We start from the raw sequence: 26,992 nt of genomic DNA, 5'->3' as shown, positions 1-26,992 counted from the left end.
AGACAAAGGCCAGCATTGAGCCATCAGTTCTGAATTCACACACTTAATCTCCTCTGGACTGGGAGAAAGCAGGGAGATCACTCCCACTCTGCCCCCACCTCTGTGTCAAATCACTCCTTGACTTCTATGTCAGCTCAGCAACCTGGATTTTCGAAGGTTTTTGGAGGGTTTCCCACTGCAAACACACACTTCTCTTTGCTGTTTTTGTTCCCTGGTCTGTTTTTCTTCTTTTCTCTTTTTTAAACCCCATCTCCTATCCAGTTTCTGCCCTCCAACAGTCTCTTAGCAGATATGTGGACTGCTGCTTAGAGAGCAAGGTGAAACAGGGTGGCTCTCCAGGACAGCTGTGGAGAGCAGCAGTAAGGCTGGACAGGGATGCTCTGTTTCTCCAGGTCCCCAACACCACTGACACATGCCAGGCATCCCCTCCTAGCAGATCTGAGCTGTTTGCAATCTTGTGTAAATATGAGCACACACAAAAGGGGGACCAGAGGAGGTGGGGAGGGCACTCAGTACAAGTGCTGTGCTCCAGACCCTTCCTGGGTTTTAGTTCCTCCCTCTTGCCTGGGCCCACTGAGCCCCGCGGGCTGTGCACAGAAGGTAAATGAGAATTCAACCACAAGAGCAGGAAAAGGCTTCCTCCAAAGGAGAGCTGCAGTTCAAGGTATTCCCTCCTCCCCTGTCCCCCCCAAATTAACATCTCCTTTTACAAAATACAATTAAAAAAAAAAAAAAAAAAAAAGAAGGAAAAACCCTAGGGAAACTAAAGAGTTCTCACGGTGAATTTTATTTTGTAAGCAACAATATAAACATGTGAATAAAACAGGCATCATTTGCAGGGCTGGCCTTTGATCCTAGCAACCCTTCACGAGCAGACGAGGGCAAGCCTTTACCTGTGACTCCAGAGGCCAGCCAGGTTGCAGTCCACCAAGACCTTTGTCATGGACAGACCAATGCTTGAATATTTGCTATTACCAAATGTATGTGCAATCTCGGAATGTACCTCCCACCTCCCCCCCCAGGTTAAAAAAACCCAAATCATACAGCTGCAAACCAGTAAAAAAAGTTGCTTCCAGCTTATTGAGACTGAAATGGCCTGTTGGACTATAAACTGAAATATTGTTCTGGAGATAACCAACTGGTTGTGACACAAAGTACTGTATTTACAACTCAAAAATATAACTGTTATATACTTTAATTTATAGCAAATTTAATACATTAGTGTTTACAAAATAAAATCTGGACTCAACTGAAACAGTGTGCTGCTTAGCAAGTTCTTCTTCCTTCCTCTTGCTTTAATTGAAGAGACCAGCAAGCTTAAGAGCTTCTGTGATCCACACGTAACTTTTGATGGTGTCAGATGTTAGAGAAAACCAAATGTTTCCTGCATCTCTAAAGGTTTTTGTCGTTTGGTACCTTCTATTACTCAAGCTGTACAGTTCAAACCATATGCTGTCCTTTAACAAGCTCCATACACATCTCATGAAAGCTACTCAGATACTAACCAGGGCACTGGTTAATGTTACAAACTGAAGAAACATCCGTAGTACTAGCTCACACAACAGGAAAGAGGAAATATAACTACACGTTCAATCTCTTATTCCTAACAGCAAAGCTGCAAACTCCATTGCTTTAAGATACTTCAGTAAGTGAAACAGTACCATACAGTTCAAGAAACATTTTTTTTTTTAAAAAACAAACATTTTAATAGTATAAAAAGTTGTTTTACTGGTGTTTCTACTATAAAGCTTTGTTCCACAAATCAAGTGATAAAATAATTAGGTATGTTTACAGTGATAAGAGACTGCAGTGTAGACATTTCAGCTCACATTTTGCTGAGCGTTTCAGTACAACAGAGACTGTGACTGATTTGTTAATACACACCTATGACACAGAGCAAACTGCAGACGTGAAGTGCACACCTGAACAGGGAAGTTTACCCACTTGGCATTCTAACTTACTTTCTTCAGCTCTTCCTTTCCCCTCCAGAACACGTCATAAACAAAAACTGTATTTGGGAACTGAGGCATATAACTATCCTGACTGCAGAGCAGCACAGTGGAGAAACAGATGCACACAAACACACCATGGTATATTCCAAAGTTATATGCCAACTACTTCTCCTTAGATAAAATGGCATCTTCAAAAGTGAACATGTACAAAAAAATAAAAACTGTCAAATAAATAAAGAATACAGATGTTAATTAATCACATACATAAAGAAACATATCGGCATACTGTATGCAGTATACGGTATATTCATAGAATCATGTGGGCTGGACAGCACTTAATAAAGAGTCACATGCTAAAGACATGACTCCTGGTCTCTCTCCCCAAAAAGTCTTATAGTTTCTGGATATCAAGTGCAACCTTTTACACTGATGCACAAATCCTGCATCGTATGTCATCTTTGCCACACTTAGAATGCTTTTCTTTTTTTTTTTGTTTTTTAAAGATTCACAGAGAAGTCCAAGAAGTTATAATGGTTTGAATCACAATTTTTGCAGCCCTGCCCACGCACCTTGGTCTCTCGAGTTTCCTACCAAATGAGATTTCAGTAATTGTACGGTACATCAAACCCCAGTTTTCCCCAAGGAAATGGGAGCCAATCATATGGACTCTTCCATACTCTTAACTGGCATTTCCTATACTCCTGACTTGTAGGTAGGTATTATGCTGTAAGAGTATTACACAAAGGCTGCTGAAACCATTGGAAGTGATGTAGCGATAGTTAAGTGTCAAGTGTGTTCTGCTATGATACAGAATCAGGGTCTAGGTCTACCAAATGCTATATCCACATAACATTTTTAACCATGAAATATTTTATGTGTTTTCCTTTTTCTATAAATATTGTTGCAAACTTGCTGTTAATTGTGTCACGAGGTTTGCATTCCTAATTCTCCAATGATTTTTAACTCAAGTGTTTAACAACCATATCTACGCTAGGTACACTGAAAGTAGACATTGAAATTTCAAGTAAAATGAACTGTAGCCACATCTACTGGACTCAATACACGTCCCGACATCTAGATTTACTTTGATAAGTTATACAAATACATAATACATTCTTAAATAATGAAGACCCACAATATTAATCTGTGAATCTCCCCACATTATAAAACCACTTTTACAGGAATGTTTATCCACCTCTATTACTGTTTTAGTTTGCAGTGTCTCTTGCTTTCCTGTTTCCACAGATTACTGTACCAGTTCTTAGGCTTTGGCTATTGAAATCTCTTATTTGAATGAGGCAACACTGGTTATTAAGGCTGGTTTTTTTTCTCTTGTGAAGTTTCATTCTTTACTATGACACTGTTTTCCAGAGCAGAATGACTATCTTGTGTCTTCAGGTTCTGTTTTTATGACCTTCCTTTCTATGTTGTTAAAAGCCGAATGAGGAAAATCCTTTAAAATACCAAGGCCTTCTGCATTGAGAAAAGAAAAAAAGAAAGATGTTAAATACTGCTTGGAAACAAATATATTCTGTTCTTAAATTAAAAAAAAAAGGCCAAGAACCATGTGGATACTAAGAGTAGAAGCAATAAATTCTGCCTCCTCATCCTGGGCTTTAACCCAGCTGGGTTAGAACCACCTCAGTTACACTGCAGTGATGGCTGAGGAAGCACCACAGATTTACTTCAGTCCTCTCCAGGAGCAGGGGTAATGGAGATGCACTCTGCACTTGCATTTTGAGAGGGAACTGGTAAAACTCCCCAACTGGAGATTCCATAAGTGTATTATTAGTGGGATTGAGACAATCTGCAAAAAACGGTGAACCAAGATTCCAATATTCCAAAGAGGAAAATGCAAGATTCTGCCCAGTCTTCCAAACAACAACTTTTGCATCTTCTCTTTCAAATAAGCTCCTTCCCACTGCATCTTTCAAACTCAGGTGGGACTTAATCATTACTCTTAAAATTACAAGAGTCTTATGAATTCCTGTCTTTATCTCAGTCTGCCAAGTATTAAACTGAAATCACCCAGAGAGATTTCACAAAGGTTTCCTGCTCCCTTCTATCAAACTTAAGAGTGGGTTTTTCCCAACGCCAGAGATAAATTACAAGATTACCAGTGAGGAAACATCACTGAATAGGAAATCCAGGTAGAGAAGACTTACTGTATGACATGCAGTTCACAGTAGAGAAACAGTGGTAGGTCCTTATAAACCAGAATAAAGAGGTGTTTTTATAAAAAGTCTGATATCTTCATAAAGAATGAAGCCATGTTGCTGTGACTGTAATGCAGTTTAAGTATTTAACAGCAGAGGTTTGGGTCAACAGCACTCTCTGAGGACAGACACATGCCAGAACTTGTTTATCTGAACCTAGTTACTGCATCTCCAAAGCTTTTCCCAAATCATATTCAATCCAATGCCAGATTAGCAAGTAACACTCTTCTTGAAGTTTTCGCCAAAGCTTTGATTGCATGGTTCCACACAACACATGCCAGGTTGCCTTGCTAGCTGCTCCACTCAGAGACATCATGGATTAGTAAACTTATCACAGGCTTTGTAACAAACAGTGGGTAATTTCCATGGGACAGCACTAACCTGAGGACTGGGACTTTGCCTCACCGCCGGGATAAAGTCGGATCAAATCACTGCACAGAGGTTTTCCCACATGCTGCTCTCCATCAAGTGAAATGTGTTGCATCTGTCTGCTTGGCAGGTTGGACATGCGGAGGTTCAGCGGCCTTTCACCTGCACGTTGTTCACGGTGAAATATTCGCATTAAAAGAAAAGCAATATTAAAAGAACAGGTAGAGACCTAAAGACACACTAATTCTATCAGCAAAAGCACATCCTAAGTTCCAGCTGCTCAGGGAAGTTTTCTAGCAAAACAAGGCTTGTGTAAATATGCTGCTTTGCAGACTACTCCACAGGCACTGCTAGAAAAAGACACTCAGCCATAGAAATTTTTTTTTTATTTTATAACATCTCTTTATTCTTTCAAAAAGCCCCTTGAGATACTAAAAAATTCTGCTCCTACTTCAGAATTCCTCTGAGATCCTAAAAATTCCCACTTTCCCTGCACAATGAACTAAGGGTATAAAGAAGCTTGTTCTGCCAAGGAAAGCTGGATCCACACACCTTCATCTTCCTGTATACTTTTGTACCTCATTGCTTGACCAATACATACAAATGAAAACCTGTGTTTTATTGCTTACTTGTATTGTTTCACTTAGTTCCTCCCTCTACTGCTTCTCTTCACCCCCCCTTAAATAAACTAGCTTTTAAAAAACAGACACAAGAACTTCTGGTTGTATTTCTTCTGTTTGTAACATTTTTGTCTCATTTCACAACAGTAAAAAAGAAATCCAAACAGAAAGTGCTCCAACAAAACAAACACTCCTAAAATTAATTCAAGTTAAGGAATAGCCAGTTGGTAAATCAAAGAGAACCACAGAACTGTAAGCTTTTGAAGAATAACAAGTTACTAAGACCATCATTAGAAGCTGCTTAGTTCTAAGTAATTTACACAGCCAGTTCCTCAGGTTTTGTTCCTAGACTGCACCAACAGGTTAAAAAAAAACAAGGAGTACCAACTACATTATCTGCTTTATTTTCAATTTCCACAAAACCAGGACACAAATGAAATGCAACAATCTGCTGTATTTTCAAAACTGAGGATAAAGGTAGAGCAAAGTCCTGCTCTCAGGTAATAGGGATGCACCCTCCCTTCTTGCCTCCCCACATTACCCAGAGGGAAAGCAGTTTGCCCAGATACATTAGAGTAACAGAGCAGAGCCTGAGTGTACATCTGATTGCATTATTGAGACCGTAAGCACTTCAGGGCAGAGATCTTGTCTTGTCCATTCAGTGCTCAGGGTTGTACACCAGATAAATAACACCACTGACACGGGTTGCATAATATCAAATGTATCTGCTGGCAGCAGCGCCGTGCCTGGGAGCTACCATACCTTGTCCATCAGCATTATCTAATGACATGCCATTGGGGCTGTGCTCTTCCGAGTTCTGCCTGTAACACCCTGTGGAAAGACGCCTCTCCAATGCTGCCTGGTTGCAAAGAAACTCCATCTGTTTTGCCATCACCTTTTCTGACTGCAAATAAAACAAACAAACAAACAAAAATTTCTCTCTATATACATACATATAGCAAGTCAAAACATAGGGGAAAAGCAATATCAGAAGATAAAACTAACAGCCTAGATAGAGGTTTTTGTTGACTCATATGCGCAGATGTGTGTTTTACGGTTTCTTCAAAACTATGAAGCAAACAAAATATTTTTGCACCCATAGAGATTTTCATAATGTACATCTGAGTCACTCAAGAATACTTAAAATGCAAGCTGCCGTAGCTCATCCACACAGAAATGCAACATTAAATTCTGTTCTTCAAAAACACACAAAAATCGCTTTCTGCACTTTAGGACTCCAGGTCACATGAAGAGAATCTCAAGAAAAGCAAAAAAGAATGTCTTAATTATCCAGTTAGCTCTGATCAAATACATGTCTTCTCAAAGTACTCCAGAAAGTATTCCAAGAGCAATGGTAACATCTGCTAAAAACTTATGCCAAGATTTCACCAGACATCTTGGAATCTTTATTTTAGGAAACTGCACTACACAAGCTTAAAAATCTGCCATTCTGAAAGTGTAGGATGACAGTATGTTTGTGGGGGATAAAGGTGTGAAATGTCTGTCTAGAAGAAGAACAAGACCTATACACCTCTAGAGAGTGGAGCTAAACAATCCAGTGCAACGTGGGAGGGAATGGCGTCTGAATGTTTGTCATTGACTTTAATGCCAAGAGAATTCTAACTTTCACTATGATCTTGTTCTTGAGAGAATGTAAATAAGCATCTTGCAAAAATAAAAAAGAAAATCACAAGTCAAGAAAGTTGATTTAGAAGAGCCACAACGAACACAAGAATGGAAGGTGTACAAACTTAACATTTACAATTGATAGGAAAAAAATAATTTGTCTTTAAGGTAATGCCATAATTGGTTCAATTAGTACAGAGCCTTATTCACTGCAGACCACTTCACTTTTCTTGGGAGATGATGAAAGCCCTGACTTCCCACAAAAGTCTGCTTATTCAGCAGAGTTCAGTAATTCACACATACAATGACAGCATAACAAACCAGTAAACCCTGAGCTTTTCCAGCACAGCGATGACCCTGCCAGCAGGGTAATGACATGAGCAGTATTTACTTACTCTGGCTCAGAGCTCATCAGCTTCTGCAGAAGACCACTGATAGCTCAAGCCTGGTCTTAGGAAGTAGTTAAAAAAAGAAACTATTTTCAAATAGTTCACTTTCAAGTGTGCTTTCACTTTGCTATTCTGTCACTTTTGTTACTAACTTTTGAACTGTAATCTTACAAAAGAATATTTCTCATTCATGCCATCTTTGTTGTTTAATTGGGATAAATCCAAAATATCATGATGCTGCTGATCACTATAGAAAAACCTGAAGAGTTGTAGATACATTTAAGCTTGAATTAAATCTCTAGTTCATTGTTATTTGGCAATGACCAAACTTCAAAGCATACACTAAATGAAAATAAGCTTGCAAAAATCAAGTTCATATAATTATTCTGTGACATCAGAACACGTAGCATAATTGCTTTTTGATGTATCACAATGAACAGACTGGTATGAACGAGCACTGCTTTGCAATATAAGAAGGTGAGAGGGTAACACATCCAGTCTCAGAAAACGGGGGGAACTCCTAAATGTAAGCTTACATGCAGTTTGGTGATTACATTTGGCCAAATCAATTACACAAAATAAATTTGTTGCCACTTAGCATGAAATCCGTCCTTGCCAACAACTGGCAGTGGGAGATGCATATTTTGCCTCGAGGCTGGGATACACTACAGAGAGGACAAAGACAGAATTGGAAACCAGACTTCATTTATACAAAGCTTTCTGTCTGCTCAAGACTACTGTGCTTCCAGCAGAGTAGGTGCTGTCTAGAAGGTCAAATTATCCTCTCAGATCCAGAGGTTCCCTGATTTCCTAAATATATTGGCCTTTCTTCTTACAAGACATGTCAGAACTGAGGACTCCAAGATCGCCTACTCTATTCCTCTAGACTCGGTAACTTGAGCTTTCCATTTATAGCGGATAACGCAAGTAACACAGCACAGACTGTACCAATACTACCCTCCTTGCTCCCAACAGGCAACCACAGATTGTCAAGCCTACTATGCTAGATCCAACCTCCTTGGAACTAACAAGGGCAAAGCCATAGTACTGTGTCAGAACAGTTTCAGGAGGTAAACCCAGATTAGGAATGATGCAACCCCAGCTGAGCTCGGTAGCCTTTGAAAACTGATGGTAATTAATTTAGTCATCAAAACAGCACGTCAAAACCAATGTGCAAAGATGTGGCCTGTTTTATTCACAGTGTAGTGTAGTTGGTTTACCTGGGAATTAAGAGCTGTTGGGTCTTCGCTCTTTCCTTTAGCCAAAGCAAGTGGCATTTTGTCTTGCTGATAGAGCGTCTGGACCGTGTCCTGAAAATCTGGATAACCATCCTAATGAGCACAAGAAGAAACCAAACCAAGAAGGGCATATTATTAATTTTTCTTCACACTCTCCATACACTCAAATTAAAAAAAAACCAAAAAACCACAAAACCAAAACAAACAAAAAACCCCAAACAAACCAACCAAAAAAAACCCTAAAAAACCCCACATTCCTGAATTTCTGTAAAAATTCTCAACTGCAATTTATATGTTCGTGCTATCCACTCTGTTTCAGTTTGTGCACAAAACACACACAACCCCTCTACAACAACTGCTACATATATCTCTAAAATGACATAGATAGATGATCTCATCTCTTTCATTTTTTTGTGAATTCAGACTACCATTGTTACTGACATTAAACTAGTTTACATTCCGCCTTGCCAGGCAGATTTAGGCCTGTGGTTTCTGTCACTCATAAGAAATCAAGTTTATATGTAGTTGAGAACATACACTAACCTTGCGAAACTGAGAAAAGCCTCCTGAAATTCAACATATTTCACACAGAACCTTCACTAGTACCACAAAATGAAATATCACTATTTTAAAAGTATGGTAGAAAATTCATATACTATGGGAAATCATGATTCAATAATTCTTCCAGCCTGAAATTCTTATGACATGCAAATCTCTTCTGCAGCTTGCATATGTACCAATAAAGCAAATAAAGTTCCTGTGAAAGCCTGCCAGACTCCATTAAAATAAATTAATCATCGAAGCAAAGGTTCAAGAGGAGGAATGTATCCAGCTCAGTATTATAAAAGGAAAGCTCACATACACTAGAGGAACATCCAGAAATGTTTACAAAAGCACAGTACAGATGACACTGTCAAAATGTGAGAGGAAGCCAGAGATCTTAAGACGGCCCCAAATCCAAGAACGCTGACATCTGTCACTGAGGATCTGCAGAACTGGGTATCAAAAGTATGCTAAATAAGGTATATTTTCCTTGTGGATTCTAATGACAGATCTATGTCAATAATTACATTTTTGACAACAGCTGGACAAAAGGGTTACAGCTCAAGAACAATAAAAGTGATCTTTCAGAAAAAACACAGGGGAAGGACTACAAGGTCCCTGCCTTTGGAAGGCTGTCCACTGACCTGCAGAGCTGTGCTCTGACCCATGGCAGGTTGCCAGAGCTTCAGGGCAACATAATGCCAATGGACCTATTCTTTATGCTCAGGGAAGAAACCTAAAATCAGTCAGAACACTGTACATTGCTTTTATCCACCCAAAATCCTCCCTCACGGAACAAATAAACGTGAGAGCCGTGTAAAAATTTCGTAAGACAGGTAAACTGCCACAAAGCCTCCTCCTCTAGAAACAAAGGCTTTGAAGCACTTTTCCATGAGCTCTGACCACTTTCACAGTTAGACCTGAATTTGTTTGGGAGAGGGGAATGATTATGTGTAGAAAGACGAGAAGCTGAACACACAAAAAACCCTATCACTCAGGATCCTATTTTTGCAAAGTAACAGGTAACACGGTTTTTAAAAACATATTTGTGATCACCTGCCTGTACTAAACTGAAGGCTGTTTCCCAAAAGTGGGTCTGGCTGCCTGTCACTGTGTCTGTCGCCCATCAGTCAGACAGGTAATTCTTGGATGATGATGTGGTTCTGGATCACCTTCCCAGAGCCCTTCCCCACCACTGGTTGTAAGTAAGGGCTGACAAGGAGCACGCTGTGCCAGGCGAGGACCTGCTCTGCCCCATGGCTGCCTGGAGGTCCTGCTGCATGCAGTGCAGCATTTTTGTTTTGCCACGCTGCTGCTCAGTTGTTTTTCAAGCGGTTTCACGCAGCAGATGTTCCGAGTCCCACATGTGCTTTTTTGCTCCCTCTAATGACATTTTTCCTATGAAAACAGTAGCTTCTACTTCTTTTGCTGTTTTTGTGAAAAAAAAAAAAAAAAAAAAGAAAAAAAAACCAAAAACACGAATCCCACACTTTGGTTTTCTTTTCAACCTTCTCAGCAATAGTGGAAGTGGGTCTGTTCCCTCCTCTTCCTCCACCCATACTGGCACCCAGGGAAGACACTTCTTCTTTGCAGCCTCCACTCAGGTCTTCCTGCCTGTGCCCCCTGACTCCCACTGAGCTTTGGGAAATTAGCTTTTGAAAGCTCTTACCACCCTTCTCTTTCAGCTGAATGAAGACACTGACACACAAAACAATTTCTTTATACTACAGACAGCAAGAACATTTTAAAACCTCTCTTTTTGCCCTCATGGCTGTTTGCGTTGACTCTGAAGGGGAACCTGGTCGACCCCAACAGCAACGAGCAGCCTCCCCTCTCCATGAATTCTGTGTGATACACCTGTGATTTGTTTTGCCTTTCAGCTGGTGCCACAACAGCTCACTGCTTTGAGCAGTGCCAGCACTGACTCACAGGAGATGACAACAAGGGGTGCCCCTACCTTGCTACACCTAAGCGGGAGAGATCCTTGCTGTGCAGGAGGATGTGCCCTTTCCATCCCTGGTCGCCTGTCCTGCTCTTTGTCCAGGGCAGATTTAGGAACTACAACCCCTTTTTTATAATCTGCTTCCAAATCCCAATTCAGTCCATTGCCTTTTTCACTCCCTCCACACCTTTAGTCTGTCATTTGCCTGGAATTTTTTCCCTTCTCCTCTTTACACTTCACTCCCACAGCTCACCCACCCACTCAACGAATAAGAGGGGGAGAGCAGGCAGGGGAAGAGAAAGGCTTTTACAGGTAATTTGATGTAATCCATGGCACATTGTTTCTTTGTAATGCTTGTGCGAGTTTCATATTCATGAGAAGGATAAATTTACAATGTGGCTGTAGCCTGACAATGTTGCAGCTTGCACACAGAGCTCTGCTCAAGGATGACCTTCAGAGTCTGTCTGGAGGCTTTTGGAAGTGTTATTATATTTCAGGAAATTAACTCATCTCTTTTTTTTAAGTAATCTTTTACACTATGCAAAGAGGCTGTGAAGTCTTTCCAAATTGAAGCCCTAGTATTTTAGACCATGCTTTACAGAGACACTAATGACTAATGGGTAAAGGAATGGTGAATCAAAATACAGAGTTCAGCCTTAAAACAGAAAGCAAAATGACCCTCATTAAAAAAAGAAGAAAAAGACCTAGTTATGACGACAAAAATCCCCCCTGTTCAGATCCTCTGTGTTTTAGCATGACAGAGCCACAATGAAGCATTACAACTTCAAAAACAGTGTAAGGAATTCTTATCCAGAACAAAAGGAAAAATTTGCAACATTTGCTGCCATTTTCCTTTTTACCTTCACCTTTCCAAATCAAACCAAACCAAATCAAACCAAACCAAATCAAACCACACCTAAAAAAACCTTCCCAAAATCCCCATACATATTATTAAAAAAAGACCTTTTTTTTTTTCCCCAAATGCATGCCCCAAGAACCCAAAACAACATATGTAAAAGTGATATACTATGTAATACTGCACCTTTCTTACATTTCATTGAAGAAAAATCCATGATTTACAGCAGATCTCAGAATTATAATGGCTAAAGTAATGGCTTACTCCTTTGAAGACTCTCAAACTCGTAAGGAAAACAGACATTTATGCTGATAGCAACACTGGTCACTTAAAAATTAATAATGCTATGCTATCAAATGCAAAAATATTGAAGTAAATTTTCAATTTCTTATTTTCGAAAAATGTCCTATTTCTGAAATAGTGATTTATACAGTTAGGACATTACATTTCCACATGCATTTTAAAATATGACTAGTAATGTCAGATAAAAAGAAAACAAAGTAAAAATCCCTTCTCAGAATTACTGAACTAAAAAGTAGGCCTTCTAGAATTTCAGCCTGTATTTTTCCCTATTTAAATTTTACACTTTCTTTCAATGAAGATCCTGTAGAAAACAGCACCTCCCTTGCAATGTGTCATTTTAGACACTTGCTCATCATCAATTATTACTGAATGAAGGAAAAACTTCCTAATGCTGAAATCAAAGTCACTGAAATACTACTTCAAGCAGAGGAGTAGCAGCTCATTTAAAGTGGAGCTAGACTGAACAAAAGAGAGGAACCTCAAGCAACCATCCTGCAATATGTTGTTCAGGGCAGACAGTGGTGAGGCTGGATAAAATCACTTAATGCAGCTTTTCCCCTGCTCTTTTTTGTGGATCGAAGAACCAGCACGTCAAAGCAAATCCTAACACACGTCCATGACATTAGTGACTTACCAAAGCTACCAGTAAATCCTCAATGCACATGTGTGTTTTGCATTATATAAATCGAACTACGACTGTATAAGACTGGTGGGCTTGTTTATTAATCATAACTGCCTTTTCAAAACTAACTGCTGTCACCAGGGTGTGCCTCTCAGGAAAAGCATTTCCACAGGTAAAAGCATCACAGTACTGAAAAAGATTAAAGCCTTGCTACATTCACTACATCACTTATCAAAGAATGAGTTGCATGAGAAACACATTTCAGAATATATTGCAATTTGCCTCTACACTTCAAGAATACATCCCTTATCTGTGTCACACACAAATCTAGCTCAGGTCTAGCTTACATTATAATACACATTTAACCTACACCTTTTGGAGCAGACAGTACAATAAAAACCACCCACAATGCAAAGGATAAATTAGATACCCACATGACAGCGGAACAGTAATTTGTTTAAAATATAAATTAAAAAGGAAGATCTGCTACTCTTATGAGGTACATAAATGCATACATTTCAATATATATGGTTTTTGTTTTGTTTTGTTTTTGTTTTTGTTTTTTTTTTAATTAAAAGTACCATTTTGAAAGGTCTCAAATTTACTTTCCAGAAGTGGTAACTGAAGAGAAAGGTAAGCTACATATATGCTGCTCCTGCACTACTAACAAGGAATTCTCAGAATCTCTCTTAAGAACCACCTTGTGCAGGTATATATATATCAGCCATGTCTACATGTGCATTTTACACAAAACTCACTCCAAAACCCTGTAAATTAATATTTACAGGCACAACCATTTGTGTTGACATATATAGCTTTTAGATAGTTTTAGTTCTTGACTTTTCAGTGTGATCAGTGTCATAATCTATGGCATAGTCAGAGATGGCTAATATTCTGCCATCAATCCTTATCCAGAACTCTGGATTTTGGACATGATCAAGAGCTGACTCAAGTGAATTAGGCAAACCCCACCTCATGCTGACTTAAAAAGCAGGAGGCCTTATGGGAAGACATTTCCTACCATGCTCGAGCTTATTCCACCACAGGAAGTCAGTCAGTCCCATTCCTCCCCTCCTACTCACTCAGAGTGCAAAACACTGAGAGTAACTTTACCATTAAACAAATCCTACTCTTTTTCCCTGCTCCTACAGGTTTCTCCATCAAGCATTTATATTTGCAGCGACAGTGGTGATGTTCTCCCCCTCTCTCTCTCACACCCATCACCTGTCTATCAAATGTTTTTCTGACAGATTTCCTTAAGACAGATCCCTTCAAAACAAAAGTGAATTTTAGCATGCATAGGTCAAAATACAGGAGTCACAATACTGTACCTCCATCTTGATTCTCTTTGGTGACAGCTCATCCCTTTCTCCACACTTAGATCTAGAAGAGAAGACACAGACACTGTCAGTAAACGGCAAATTAACCCTGACTAGCAATAATAATGAAAAACAGATTCAAGGAAAAAAATAGATCAGGGACAAACAAGTGAGATGCACAGAGAAAGCCCCCAATTCCCTTGGACATGGCAGTGATTGTCACTCAAGTACAGAGGAATACAAGCATCTTGTGTTGTTTTCAGAAGTGTCAAGAGATTCACTGATTCCTCTTCCAAAGAGAAAGGAAAGCTACCTGAGCACACTGAATTACAGAAGTGTCTTTGGCATCGCCTACCCAGAATGGATATATATTTACACTAATCACTATGGAAGAAAGGGGAGCAAAGGAAAACTTTTTAGAAGTGTAGGAAAATGTATTTTGAAAGGATATTGCATTGCAGGCAAGGGACTTAACATTTAAAAACAAAGAAAGCATCAAGACTTTCAATCATACTTACTAATTCTAGGGTTTTAATTGTATTTAAAAGCTGTTAAGCCTTTGTCACTGTTTCATAACAGCAGTTCATTTAACAGAACAGTAACAAATGAAATTAGGACTTGGCTTCACCTCCTTTAAAGCAAATTTGTAAGTCACTCCCTGTGACCTTATCTTTTTGGCTAACAAGCCAAATCTGTGGAAAAAAGGCAATTGATACAATGAGCATCTTTGGCTACTATGCCTATTTACATTAACTTTAAAATACACAAATGCCTCAAATGCTTGAAATAGCAGCCTCTCAGATGCCTCTCAACATGCACCATCATCAAAATATCTGGAAAACTAGAGAGCAAATAAAAAAGGTAATTCAAGACAGCTAAACCTTATTAGTTTAAAAGCTTCACAGTTTAGATAGCATTTTCCTACCCTCCTCAGAAGAGCACTTTGCTAGCTAAAGAGTAAGAATAAAGTGTCTCTAGTGCTTCAAGAAGAAATGCTATCAGGCTGATTAGCTCCCTGAAAATGAAGATCCTTTCAGTTAATTAAAGCCTTACTTGGTGGTCCTGTAAGTATACTTATAGGTAACTTCTCGAGAGATTTGCCGAGCTAGTGCGAAGAGTTCGTCCCTCCTGGTCAGCAACGCGTTATCTTTCACACACAGCTGAGCGGCTGCTTCATTAACCGTGAGCTGGAAATTAAACACAAACACAGGGATTCAGGATTCTGAGCACTTTCACCTATTGTGCCCGTAAGAGCACCTCTTCTGAAATAACAAAAAAATTTCAATTGCAATTAAATTGCCTATAATTGTATACTAAACCCTGGAGGGTTTCTTCGGTGTGTTTGTACACCTCACTAAACCAGGTAAGCAGCTGAGAAGACAAAAGGATATGAACGTGGTCGGTGCATAAAGTAAAACATTATTGTAAGGCTGCCTCAATGTGCGCTGCTTGTACCTCATCCCAGCGTTAATTAAATCTCAGTATAAAACAGTAGCACTGAACGTTCACAGTGTTTGGCTTCCAAAGCCTGGTTTACAGGGAATACTATTTTTATAAACGCAATATGCCCAGGACTTGGGAAAAAAAAAAAAAGAGAAAAAAAAAGAAAAAAACCCTGACAGTGTGGGTACAGATGGCTTTCCCTGGTGAATACAGAATAAATTCTGTAGAAGGTGATGGTTTAAGAAACGATTAAACTTTTTTTACCTATGTTTCTCACCCTCGTGTTTGTGAAGACTATCTTCAGACATGAATCAAATGTAACTTGTTTCAAGGATGTTTTCCTTTGCCTGCCAGGACACATTTCTAGTGCCTGTGCTGCTGGCAATAGATTCATAAAGAGGGGAAAAAAAAAAAAACCTTTAAGTTAAGGCTCAATGTTCTTCAGAAGCCTACAGGAAGTGGTGATACTGTCATGGATTATATCAGCTTAACAATACTGCTGTCTGAAAAGCCTGTGGTCAGCAGTATGGACACAACAAAATTCTTAATGCAATGAGAGACACAAATGGAGATGCTGGAGAGGTTGAATCCATGCTCTTTCCCTAAGAAGCAGGGGCTGAATCAGAGACATTTCACTCTTTCCTCAGCTGAAGAACAGCCAGCACATGTAATGAGGCGTAACAGCAAGAGGCCAACAGAACACTACAGGTGTTTTTACCAAAGTGCCCACAACCCTTTCAAATCTTCTATTTCTAGAAATTAAGCTGCTTTGAATGGGCTTGGCTTCTGGCGAAGGAGTACAGCTGCTTTGGTGCTACTGTCAACAATATGTTCTGCATCAGTCTTAGGCTAGTGAATATTACAGAGCAGCTCGGTTTCCAGGGCACAGTCAGCACATTCACTGATTGACTGAGATGTGCTATGCCCAGCCCCTGACCTGGCAGTGCCGGTAACAGCCACAGCTCAGGGCACAGGGACATGGCCAAGGACAGGGCAGGACCACACGTGTGACCTCAGACACCAAAAACGCTGCTCCTGCAATAATCACTTTTCATGGAGGCAGATAAAGGTGAAGCCAAGGGCAGACCAAGAGATCTGCAGTTCAAGGGTGTCTCTTGGGAGAAGGATAAGAAACTCACTCTTCCACCCTGCTGTCTACCACGCTGCAGAACGCTGCTTGTGAATGAAATCACAGAGGCCAGCAACTCACCCGAAACACTGCACACACTCTATCCCTGAAGGATGGGAGCTCTCAAAAGACATGAACAACACACAACCACGCTGTCCTTCGCCATGGGGCTTGATGGCATCCAAATTAAAACATACATTTTGCCCAATGCTACACCTGTTCTCCAGGAAGGTTAAAAAAAACAAAAACGTGTCAGAAGAGCTGAGTTTCTCTCAGTGGCCTGTGCCCATGCAGTATTTCTAGTAAAGCCTCACACAGAACTGCTGCTCCTAATATTTCATAAGCACTTTTTCCTGTGTTCAGCCTAAAATCCTCTGATCTGAGTAGGGCATTTCCTATGGTACCTGAATGTTAATCAGAGCACATTTATGTCTTTAACAGGAAAACGAAATATGTTGCCTGATCCTTTAGTCTCTGTAGAGACAAAAAAAATAATCTTACAGAGATCAGATGTACAAGGGCACGAACCTTAGGTTTAATCTGTGAAACAGGTTACTATGTTCCTACAATACAAGGTACTAAAACAACAAACCATTACCCCCTAGACAGGAACAGTTATTCTATAATGTCTGTCTTCTCAGATAGAAACACAGAGGGGAAAAAATTACAATAAAAGATTAATACAACACTGATGAAAATAATTACCATCTAAAGCAGGCAATAATTTCTGTAACAGTGATAGCTATTACTTTGCCAAGGATGAATAATATGGCTAATGCTTACAAAATAATTTGAGATTTTTTTTTACCCTCAAAGTGCTGAAAGGTTGTAAAGAGCTGAAATGACTGAAAATGCTTTGGTTAGTTGTAGGCAAATGCTGTTTATCCTAATATGTGAGAAAAGCCAAATGTTTATTTGTTTGTTTTTCCCGATTTCCTCTTTGAGGTCACATCCAGACTTACTGAATTGAAGTGCATCATGGCTTCCTGCCTTTTCAGGAGGCATAATACTGCAGACAGAAAGCTCTGCATGCCTAAAAATAAAGATTCTGTTTGGTGGAATTCTTAAGGATATGGAACAGCACACAGCCATACAGACTCTACGGAGAGGGATGGGTATATTTCTATCTGACAGGGTTCATATATTCCCCCACTAAAAACACATAATTAAACACCAAGCCCTACTGTTTTGGTGAGTCAGCAAAAGAAAAGGAAGAGACCAGGCCAGACAAAATTTATTACTTGTACTTCTAAATCCTGTTTCTCACACTACTGAACAGGGTTTTTTTGGTTTTATAGGTACTGAGACAAGTACTGAAATATTAACAGGGAAATTACAAATCTGACTCAAACATGCTCAGGTCACTGAGTTCAAGGGCATGCCTTGTACTCATCCCTCCCCCAGCCCAACATCAAGTGCTCTCCGCGTTTGAAAAGCTGTGTAATACTGAAACAATGGGATGGATTAAGAACAGCATGTTTATTAGTTTTGGAACGCCTCTGAAAGATTCTGCATCAGATTCTATGTCAGATTAGTGCTTTATGGAAATACTCCTACCAATAGCACACACATCCAAACCAGCTCAGTGTCTGCAGCTCTTGCAGACCTCTAATGGCTGCTCAAGCCCTCAGAGACACTGCAGTGTTCATACTGAAATGAAATATTCTCACTAATTTACCACGAATAATTCCATCAGGTTTGATTTTAATTTGCATGCAACTCCACTGTGCTTGAGGAGCCTGAGATACTCTGCTCTTTACATTAAGAAGCTCACCACTACTTAAACTTTTTAAATTCATGGTGAAGTTTATTCAGCTGTTCCTTGCCAGCTGCGAGGAAAAGCCTTGAACTACAAGGCAGAATGACAGCCCTGGAATGTATTAACACGTGCAGAAACACAGTCTCTGGACAAGTAGAAACCTACCTCCCTGGTTGTTTAAGGTCCTTCCTTCTGAGCAGCAAATTGTTTAAGCCATCAAAACCAAAAACATACTGAAGCTGAGTTTACGAAAGGCAAACTCTGGTTTAGCAGATTTTAAACAAACAAACAAAAAAGGTCTTATTTGTTGCTATCTGTATATTTTCTGCTTTTTTCTGCTTTAAAATGGAAACGAAGAGAAAACTGTTCAAGACAAAGCTTCATGAAATCCGGCCTCTTTAAGCAAACAGTAAACCAATTATGAGCAAATTCTTTTTGCTTCCATGTGTGCAGTTCCCATCAAGTTCAGTGAGGCCCCACATGCGTAAGTGAGGCATAAGTCAACCACAGACTCCTTTGATCTTGTGCCCTTAATCATAATAGCGATGGAAATATTTCCTAAAGCCAAACCATGCTCTCATTCCATTTTTAAACATGGTTTTACAATGATGTAGTAAAGATCTGTAGTGTAATACTAAAAAAAAAAAAAAATAAAAAAGGACAAGGCAGAACAGTCACTCTTTCTTCCAGTTCACTGCTACCCTGCTTCTTCAAACTACCAACCCCAGTATTCATTCCTCCATGGCTTTGTAGAGCCATTCCCAAGCCTACCGCATGCCTGACACAAAAGTTGCCCTTGCAGCCCACCTCTCACTACACCACTGGATTCCAGGAAATTATCCTACAAGAAGTCTGCACAGATTTCAGAGTATTTTCTGCAGTCACCACCCCAGAGAAAGACTGAAAGCACACAGCTGCACACACTGTATACCTTGACTGCCTCCATGCCCAGGTGGGGAGAATCCCCTTTCTCCAAATCCTGAATCTGCAGCAATGTGCACAGGGCATCTACACAATTAATCCTTTCAAATCCTGCCTCCATCCCAAACACAACTTGTTCTGTTTACGAGAGAGACTTCCACAAGGTCAGGGGAGTTAAGATGAGATCCCGTTTTGTACACTGGATGAATTCACAAATTGTAAGTGTTCAACATAAAGCCACAAAGCATGTAAGTGAAAGCTGCACAACTAGAACTGTGTGGTAGAAATGTGGCTCACTACTGTGGAAGTGTCTCCCAGTCTGTAGTAAAAGCCCTTGTCAAGTCACTGCTGGCGATGTGCAGTTGCCTTATAAATGTAAATACATAAACAAAAATGTAAAGAAATACGCCTTGTTTCCTTCTGCCCTTCTACTCAGAAGCATAAAGGGAACTCAGTCTTATGCTATGGATCACACACCTACAAAACTACTTCTTGAAGCAAAAAAAGGCTGAAGCAAGTACAGTTTTTTTGGCACTCCTGTAACACAAACATTGCCTTTCCTTTTGGGAGCTGAGCCTTACATGCCAAATTTTAAATCCAACTGAAATTTTGCAATCAGTGTTAACTGTGAAAATGCTGATGCAGCATTCATATCAACAGTGTTTTGGCACTGCTTTGAATTAATGTTTGTTCTCCTCTTGTACTGTACTCTGGCACTAGGAAATTATTCCCCACACAGACACACCTATTGTGTTACAACATATGCAGTGTGAGCCTCAAGAATGCCAGAGGAGAAGTGAAAGAGGCCCGCATGGACTTTCAAGGACAAGAGGGAAGAGATGCTTCTCAGGACAAACTTTCGAATTACAGCCATCTGTCAATACTGGAGACAGTCCTTCCCCTTCCTCCTCACACAGGAGGAACTTCACTTGACTGGCTTAAGACCACTGTGCCCAAAAAACCCCACAGGTTATATAAGTGAGCTTCATCCCAATTCAAACCCGAAAAACCCCACCACGCAGAGTTTAGGAACCTCCTTGGCAGAATCCTTTTTAGCCTCGACGGCACAAGCTACAGAGCAAGGTCTCGAGGTGAGGGAAGACAGCAGAGGGTAGTAACCACACCAGACACAAGCCATTTTAGTTAACTGATCTTCCAGACAACCAGTCTACTCTCAAAGCTGCAAGGAAATACAGGACCGCCCTGAAAACGTGCCAAATGTTTGGAACCCCGAGGGCCATGCTCAGTGCAATACTGGTTTGCTACTTCAGTGCCAAGCTGTTTAAACCCTGTGTCTGACAGGCCACAGAGGCAGTCGAGCAGTCTGATGACACCACGCTGAAACCAAACCATTCATGCACACACCCACCCACAGAAGGGTACTTGTGCTGCACCCAAGGCCTCAGTGCCACGGCAGCCCTGCCTACAGCAGTCAGCACACAGCTCCCATCATCCAGCAAGAAGCACCCTTAAAAAAGTGAACAGCATCTCGTAGAAGGCGTAGGAACAGGGGAAGCCCAGTGTCACTCAAGGCGTTTTACCTCGTGGAGGGTGAGATGTTTGCCATCTTTTCTTTTCGAGTCAAACCTGCCATATATTGCACTGTACTTTCTGATCTCCTCCTCTTTGTGAGGGTCATCGTCACTCATCTCAAAGATGTGACCAATCATCTTTGCCAGTTTCTTATTTGTTTTCAGTAACTCCTTGACTTCATTGGAGTCACTTTTGGGTAGGGAGGGAACCATCCGTTCTACACACTCAGCAACCGACAGAGCAGCGGCGGCATCCAGGGTCTCGCTGTTTTCCTTTGGTGAAGCTGGAGAGCCAAGGTCAGCCGGGGAAAGGCTGTGCTCACTCTCTGTGGTGTGGTGTCCCTGCCAGAGTCTCGGTTCGCTGCCGCTCTGCAGCGATAAGCTCCCCACCACGTCGGATTTGCTCGTGCCCACACTTTGCACACACGTCGTGGCAGCGCATTTTGGGATCTTCAGGTGAGGCTCTCTGGTGCTGCTGTTCCTTTCGTAACTGCTGCAGGATATCCCCAGCCATGCGGGAGACCCTTCTGGCAGCTTATATATTGGAATGCTGCTGACGGGCAAGGAGGTGAGAGGCTGGTTGAACAGACCAGGGTTCGTGACCCAGTCCCTCAAAGCCTTCTGCAGCCTTCGGACGTGAAGCGGCTTGCTAGCCATGCCTACGAGAGCCATTATCTCCAAAAACTCCTCTTCACCTGCTTCACAGAGCTGCTGGACATCATCACCACCCTGCTGAATGAAGGCATCAAAGTAGAATAAGAGATTTGCTTTTTGTAGTATTCGATATAGCTGCAATTCCCCAAGGGTTCTGGGCAGAGCTGACGCCATCACGGATGACAGAACCTACAAACAGTAAAAACAGAGAGGAGATGAGCACCAAACACCAACATCTAGATGCACTACCCCCACTGCCCATATTTCTGTAAGGCTGACAGCTTGGAGGACAGGATTTCTTTCTCTCATCATAACAACACACATGGAAATGAAAAAGGAGTTTTTTGACTAGCTAACTTAATGGAAATATTAGTGAAAAAACAAATCGGCAGATAGTTGCAATGCACCTACAAAAAAGATGATTCAAACATAAAGCCTGCTTGTTTTCAACATTCCCACTTCATGTTTGCTCCCAAGAATGTCAGTCAACATTGCTCACTGCTTGTACTAAACTCTCTTTTATATCCTCAGATCAAAATGATCACAAAAAACAATCTGAAGAATTACAGAATACTTGGTTCCCTGAAGAAAAAAGCTCCTCAGTTTCAATTCTTCTTAATTCTCAAATCATTTTCACCCATAGCAGTATGGAGGGCTGTAAAAGGAAAGCGAAGAAGAACAAGTGCTTCACAAAACCTCAGAGGATTAACAAAGCTGGGTCAGTAAAATGGTATTTCAGAACCAAGTTTTCCCCACTTCACATAAAAAGGATCTAATGCCTATGCTGATCTTAATTACGGCAGCAGCAGCTGCAGACAAAGCAAAAATGCTGATGGATTCCAACACATATACTTTAAAAACCTTACTCTGAATTTGCCTGCCCGTTCCATTTGCTAACAGGGCTGCATGCCATTGACACTTATGACACAAAACACCACTCAGCAATACAGCAATTGCACTCAGGGGCTCCCAACAGACAAATCGCAGCAGTATTCTACCCTTACAGCTGCAGGGAAAAAAAACCAACATTTGCACAAGTTTCCCCTTCATAAACCCTGTTATCCAGTTGTACCACAAACAATAAACTCTTCAGAGACTTCCCAGATCTCTCTCACACACACCTCTTCGCTCTACGATGGCTTTCACAACCACAAGCGGATAATTTCCAGTATTACTGTATTAAGCTTAACCACCAATCAATAAGGTCTAAAGCATGTAATTTATAGTTGCTTCGGAAAGTAACAAAACTAAAACATTGAGCAGGTCTGCTAGCATTGCTCTGGCTCAACTATCACATTGCACTTAAAAAAGCACACAGTAGTAACTTAAAAAACAACACCTACAGAATGATTTGCACACACTGGGGGGAAACTATCTTAATAATGTTCAACTCCCCTCCATCCAAGACTGTGATGCAAGAATATACGTGTGCTATGGGGCACTGGGAGACTGGTAATCAAAACTATAACTAAGACAAATTATTTTTACAGTGTGTACTTTTTCATATTGATTTGTTGTTCGTTTTTTGTTTTGTTACAGTATGAGCCTTTTCTTCAGCAACTCAAAATAAACACACAGATGTAAGAAACGGAGCTCAGCTTTTATTCAGGAGGCATCTGGAAGATTAGCGTTTTGTTACAAAACTGTGATTAAACTCTACTAGAGATAAATAAAATTAGGAGGCCAACAGAAATTTTCCAAAAAGGTCTGTGGCAGCAACAGAATACCTACAATCAACCTCTTCAGGAAGAGAGATGGGAGCCCTGGAAAAAAAACAAAAAAAAGCCACACAAAAAATACAAACCCCCCAAACCATCAGCTGAACGTATAATTCCTTGTACACTGATATTTGTAAATCAGAAGGGACAGCAATAGCTGTTTAGATCTGAGTAGCTACCTCAAGGAGTTGCTGCTGAGCTTATGAGCTAACAAACTACACACTTTTGAACTCAGGGTAAAACTGGAAACATTTAAGAGCTACATATTTTAGAAATACAGTTTAACTTTTGAAAGTAACAGTTAACTTCAGAAAACCAAATAAATATTGTCTAAATTCAAAGATACAAGAAGAAACACAGAAAATGAGAAAAATCGCTTAAAAGTAACCCTCTCAAGAGCATATAATTCAGTATTTTAAAAATTGTTATTATTCCACAGTATTTCTTAGAAAAATCCTCCCATTCCACACAAACTTTGACAAGACAAACAAAACTAACAGTTTATGGTTTGGTGACATTTCAGTAAACTGTTCCTACCCTCTCATTTCAAATGATGCTGAGTTTTCACCATCAATACCACAAATTAACTTATATAATTTTCAAACAAAGGCCCATTTCCTAGGAAAGTCATTCATCTTAGTACAAAATCTACATAAATCTACATAAATGGACTTTGTGCAGAGAGCTAAATTGAATCCTGGGAGGACAGTGGCAGTGAAATTACACAGCCCAGGAGCTCCAGGCAAGCCATGGAGCTGAACTCACTTTTCCAGCCCACAGGCTGGAAGAGCAGAAACAGTCCACAAGCACCCTTTACCTAGAGGCTTCTAATCAACAAATCTCATCATGACAGATAAAACTGGATTAATATGTACTATGGAGGCATCAGTAGTGAGTCCATAGTTCAGACTGCGTCGAGATTTGCATTTACAGCAAGACTGAAACCCCTTTGTTTTGTACTTTAAAGACCCATTCTGCTTTTCAAATTCAGTACAGTAACTCCTGAGAGGGCCAAGCAAATTTTCCATTTACGACTGCTACTGATTTCTGCAGAGAAGGCATTTTCAAATACTCCTCCTTTTGACCTCTTTTCTCCTTGCATTAAACAGAGTTCCTCCAGCACTCACCCCAACACCATTCCAAGTATTTCCAAACTTTTACAAGGGGAAAGCTCGCTCCCCTTTTCCAAGACAGCCTCACCAGGCCCCCAGCTATGCTGCTTCTCCTGGCATTACTGGTCCCTGGTTGGGCACAGCTCACAGCCTACAAAGCCAGGAAAGCAGGCATGCCAGTCGACCTGGAGGAGTAAGATGAGGCTTAGGAAGAGGACAAGCAACAAAGAAGGGGCTGCTGAGGAAGCAGCACAGCATGGCCTGAATCAGAGGAGACCGTTAACCCGAAGGGCACACAGCACTGCTGCTGCTGCTGCGGCTCTGCTTGCCTACGCAAAGCCTTAGCACACCCACTCAAGTCTCAGCGCCCCACATCTTTCGGGTGACCTTTAAGCTGCATCTAAGAGACCTAAAGTACTGCTTTCCACCACTGCTGTTCTCATTTCCTAGTGCATCAGGGACTGTGCTTTTGGGGTGAAGGGTGAGCATGAGGAGAGGTTACACAATGAGAAGACACGGGGCGAGGTCACAGCCAGAAGACTTGTGTATCCTCCTCACTGGGAAGAGCACCTTGGTAAGACCCTGGGACACCATGTGTGCTCCTCCTCTGCTGGATAAGTCTTAGGCTTTCTAATCTGAGATCCCAAACCAACCTGGTTCAGGAGTAACAGTGTGGTCATGTCCTCTGGCAAACCCTAAGAAGCCAACCAGAACAATCTGCCACCTCAGGAGATCTAAGGTATGGGCAACTACAAACCCTTTTTCTGGCAAAGGGCAGGAATGCAAAGCTGACACAGGGAGGTCTACAGGAATAAATGAATACAGCCATGGCACTTGAGCTGCTACTTCTCCCCCTTCTTTGCTCATTGTCCATACCGGTGAGATGTGTGGGAACACACAGGGAAGAGCAGCCATCTCTTACATTTTTCACACACAGAACAAAGAAAGCAGCCAGGAAACTCCCTCTAACAGACAAAGCTGTTTAAAATACATGCAAGGCTGCATAATATTATAGCCATGGAAGAACCAGGAAATCACAAATTAGATTTTCACTCAGCCCTTGCAACCCATAACCATGCATTCTGATTTTCCACATTACCTCACTCACATCCACAGCCTATCACCCCACATGCCATGCCCTCCTCTCCAAACGCTGGATGTCACTTTAACTCTGACCACAAACATAACTCCTGGGAAAAAGGAAAACAAAAACCACAGAAGCACCACAGAGCAGTCTTAAATATTTGTAAACAACTAGCGCAGGAATCACAACCTATTCCTACTCCCTCTACCAAGGCAAGGGCAGCGGCAGCAGCAGCCCCTCTCAACATCTTTAACGGGAAAACACCCGTTCCTTCCCGTTCTGCCTGCGCTGAGTTCAAAGCTGCACATTCCCCGGAGGTGGCAGGGAGATACACGGCTGAAGTAGGCAGGTGGTGGACGTGGGTGAAGTACTCGGAGAAGGAAAACTCAGGAACTGTGAGATGTAGGCATGGGACAAGGACTTAAAGAGCAGCTTTCCTCCTTTTTAAGGCTGCACCAGAAGCAAAAGCAACTGAGCAACTCTAACCGATTTTTACAGATTTTTATTTCAGGTGAATTCTATTTGAGCTGTCACCAATTAAATTAGGAATACTCAAAAGGAGAAAGTGTGAAACATCACATCCCTGTATTTTAGGCAAAAGTGATTATTTCATAATATATCTTGATCACTTTGGGCGTTTTGAAAAGTCTCTGAAGACAAACCGGATTTGGGTTTGAGAGCTGGCTGTTTTGCATATTCATTACATTTTTGCAGCGCTTCCAAAGGACTTTTAGCAGGAGGAGAAAATTACATGTAGCTGCAGAAGCGAGACTTTGCAAATTAAATAGTCTTGTCTAGCTCTGAGATGTGCCAAAATACAGCCGATTGAGTGAACTCCACGTTCACGTAGAGATCCGTATCTCGCCGTTAACTAATGAGAAACTTGAAACGTGCAAAAACACCACCGCCGCGTAAAGACGAAAGGAGAGCAAAATACCTCAAGATTCCCGCACGGCCAGAGGGGGGGGTCTCCCACCGCCCGGCCCCGAGGAGGAGGTCCCCCAGGGGGATGGAGCCCACGGGAAGGAAACTCGCACAGCGCGCACGGGCGGGGGGCTGCGGTCCCCGCACTAAGTTCGCAGCCGCCGAGCCCGGTGACAGGAACGTCCCCGGAGCGGCTTCTCCGTAGGGTCCCACCGGCACCGCTGCGCCCGGACAGCCCGGAGGGGTTGGCGGCAGAGAGGCACGGCCCCGCACAGCCCGGGGGGGCGGCCGGCCCCGCACCGCCGCCTCCCGCTCCCGGTGCCCTGCACAGAGCGGCACCGCCTCCGCCTGTCCCGTCCCGTCCGTGCCGCCCCCGCCCCGCGGACCCCCCCGCACCGCACACACGGCAGGGACGCTCCTGCACTTTCCGCCCACTCCCCCGTCCCCCCCGCCCCGCGCCGGATTTCTCCGGGAATCACCCACGCACGACTCGCCCGCTCCTTCCGGCCGTGCCCCGCGGGGCCGGGGCCGCGCTGCCCGCGCCCCCCGCCCGCCCCGCACCTATTCCGCAGTGGGCTGCTCCGCCGCCGGCCGCCCGGGGCTCCCTCGGCGCCGTCCCGGGGCCGCACACTCAGCCCCGCCGAAGTTCCTGCCCGCGGCCCCCGCCCAGGCTCCTCCTTTCCCATCGACGGGGCGGGTGGGCGAGCCTGTCCCCGCCACC

At 41.9% G+C, this 26,992-nt stretch overlaps 1 protein-coding gene across 3 annotated transcripts; it reads right to left on the bottom strand.

The window, feature by feature from the left end:
• Positions 1–768: 768 nt before the first annotated feature.
• On the bottom strand, positions 769–26,992 carry NAB1 (NGFI-A binding protein 1). Of its 3 annotated transcripts, none has more exons than XM_050339843.1 (8): positions 26,833–26,992; positions 20,789–21,622; positions 15,049–15,182; positions 14,008–14,059; positions 8,393–8,503; positions 5,920–6,061; positions 4,550–4,699; positions 769–3,425 (listed from the first exon to the last, which is right to left on the bottom strand). In XM_050339843.1, the coding sequence occupies exons 2-8, from the start codon at positions 21,605–21,607 to the stop codon at positions 3,334–3,336; spliced, it is 1,500 nt and encodes a 499-aa protein (XP_050195800.1). In that variant the 5' UTR covers positions 21,608–21,622; positions 26,833–26,992; the 3' UTR covers positions 769–3,333. The 3 variants fall into 3 exon arrangements, with proteins under 3 accessions (XP_050195800.1, XP_050195801.1, XP_050195802.1); XM_050339844.1 differs by lacking the exon at positions 26,833–26,992 and adding an exon at positions 26,285–26,421; XM_050339845.1 differs by lacking the exon at positions 26,833–26,992 and adding an exon at positions 25,363–26,214.

Source organism: Myiozetetes cayanensis, unplaced genomic scaffold, assembly GCF_022539395.1.
Source record: "Myiozetetes cayanensis isolate MyiCay16 unplaced genomic scaffold, myiCay2020 scf9, whole genome shotgun sequence".
NCBI lineage: Eukaryota > Metazoa > Chordata > Aves > Passeriformes > Tyrannidae > Myiozetetes > Myiozetetes cayanensis.
This window is presented reverse-complemented; position numbering and strand designations above follow the sequence as displayed.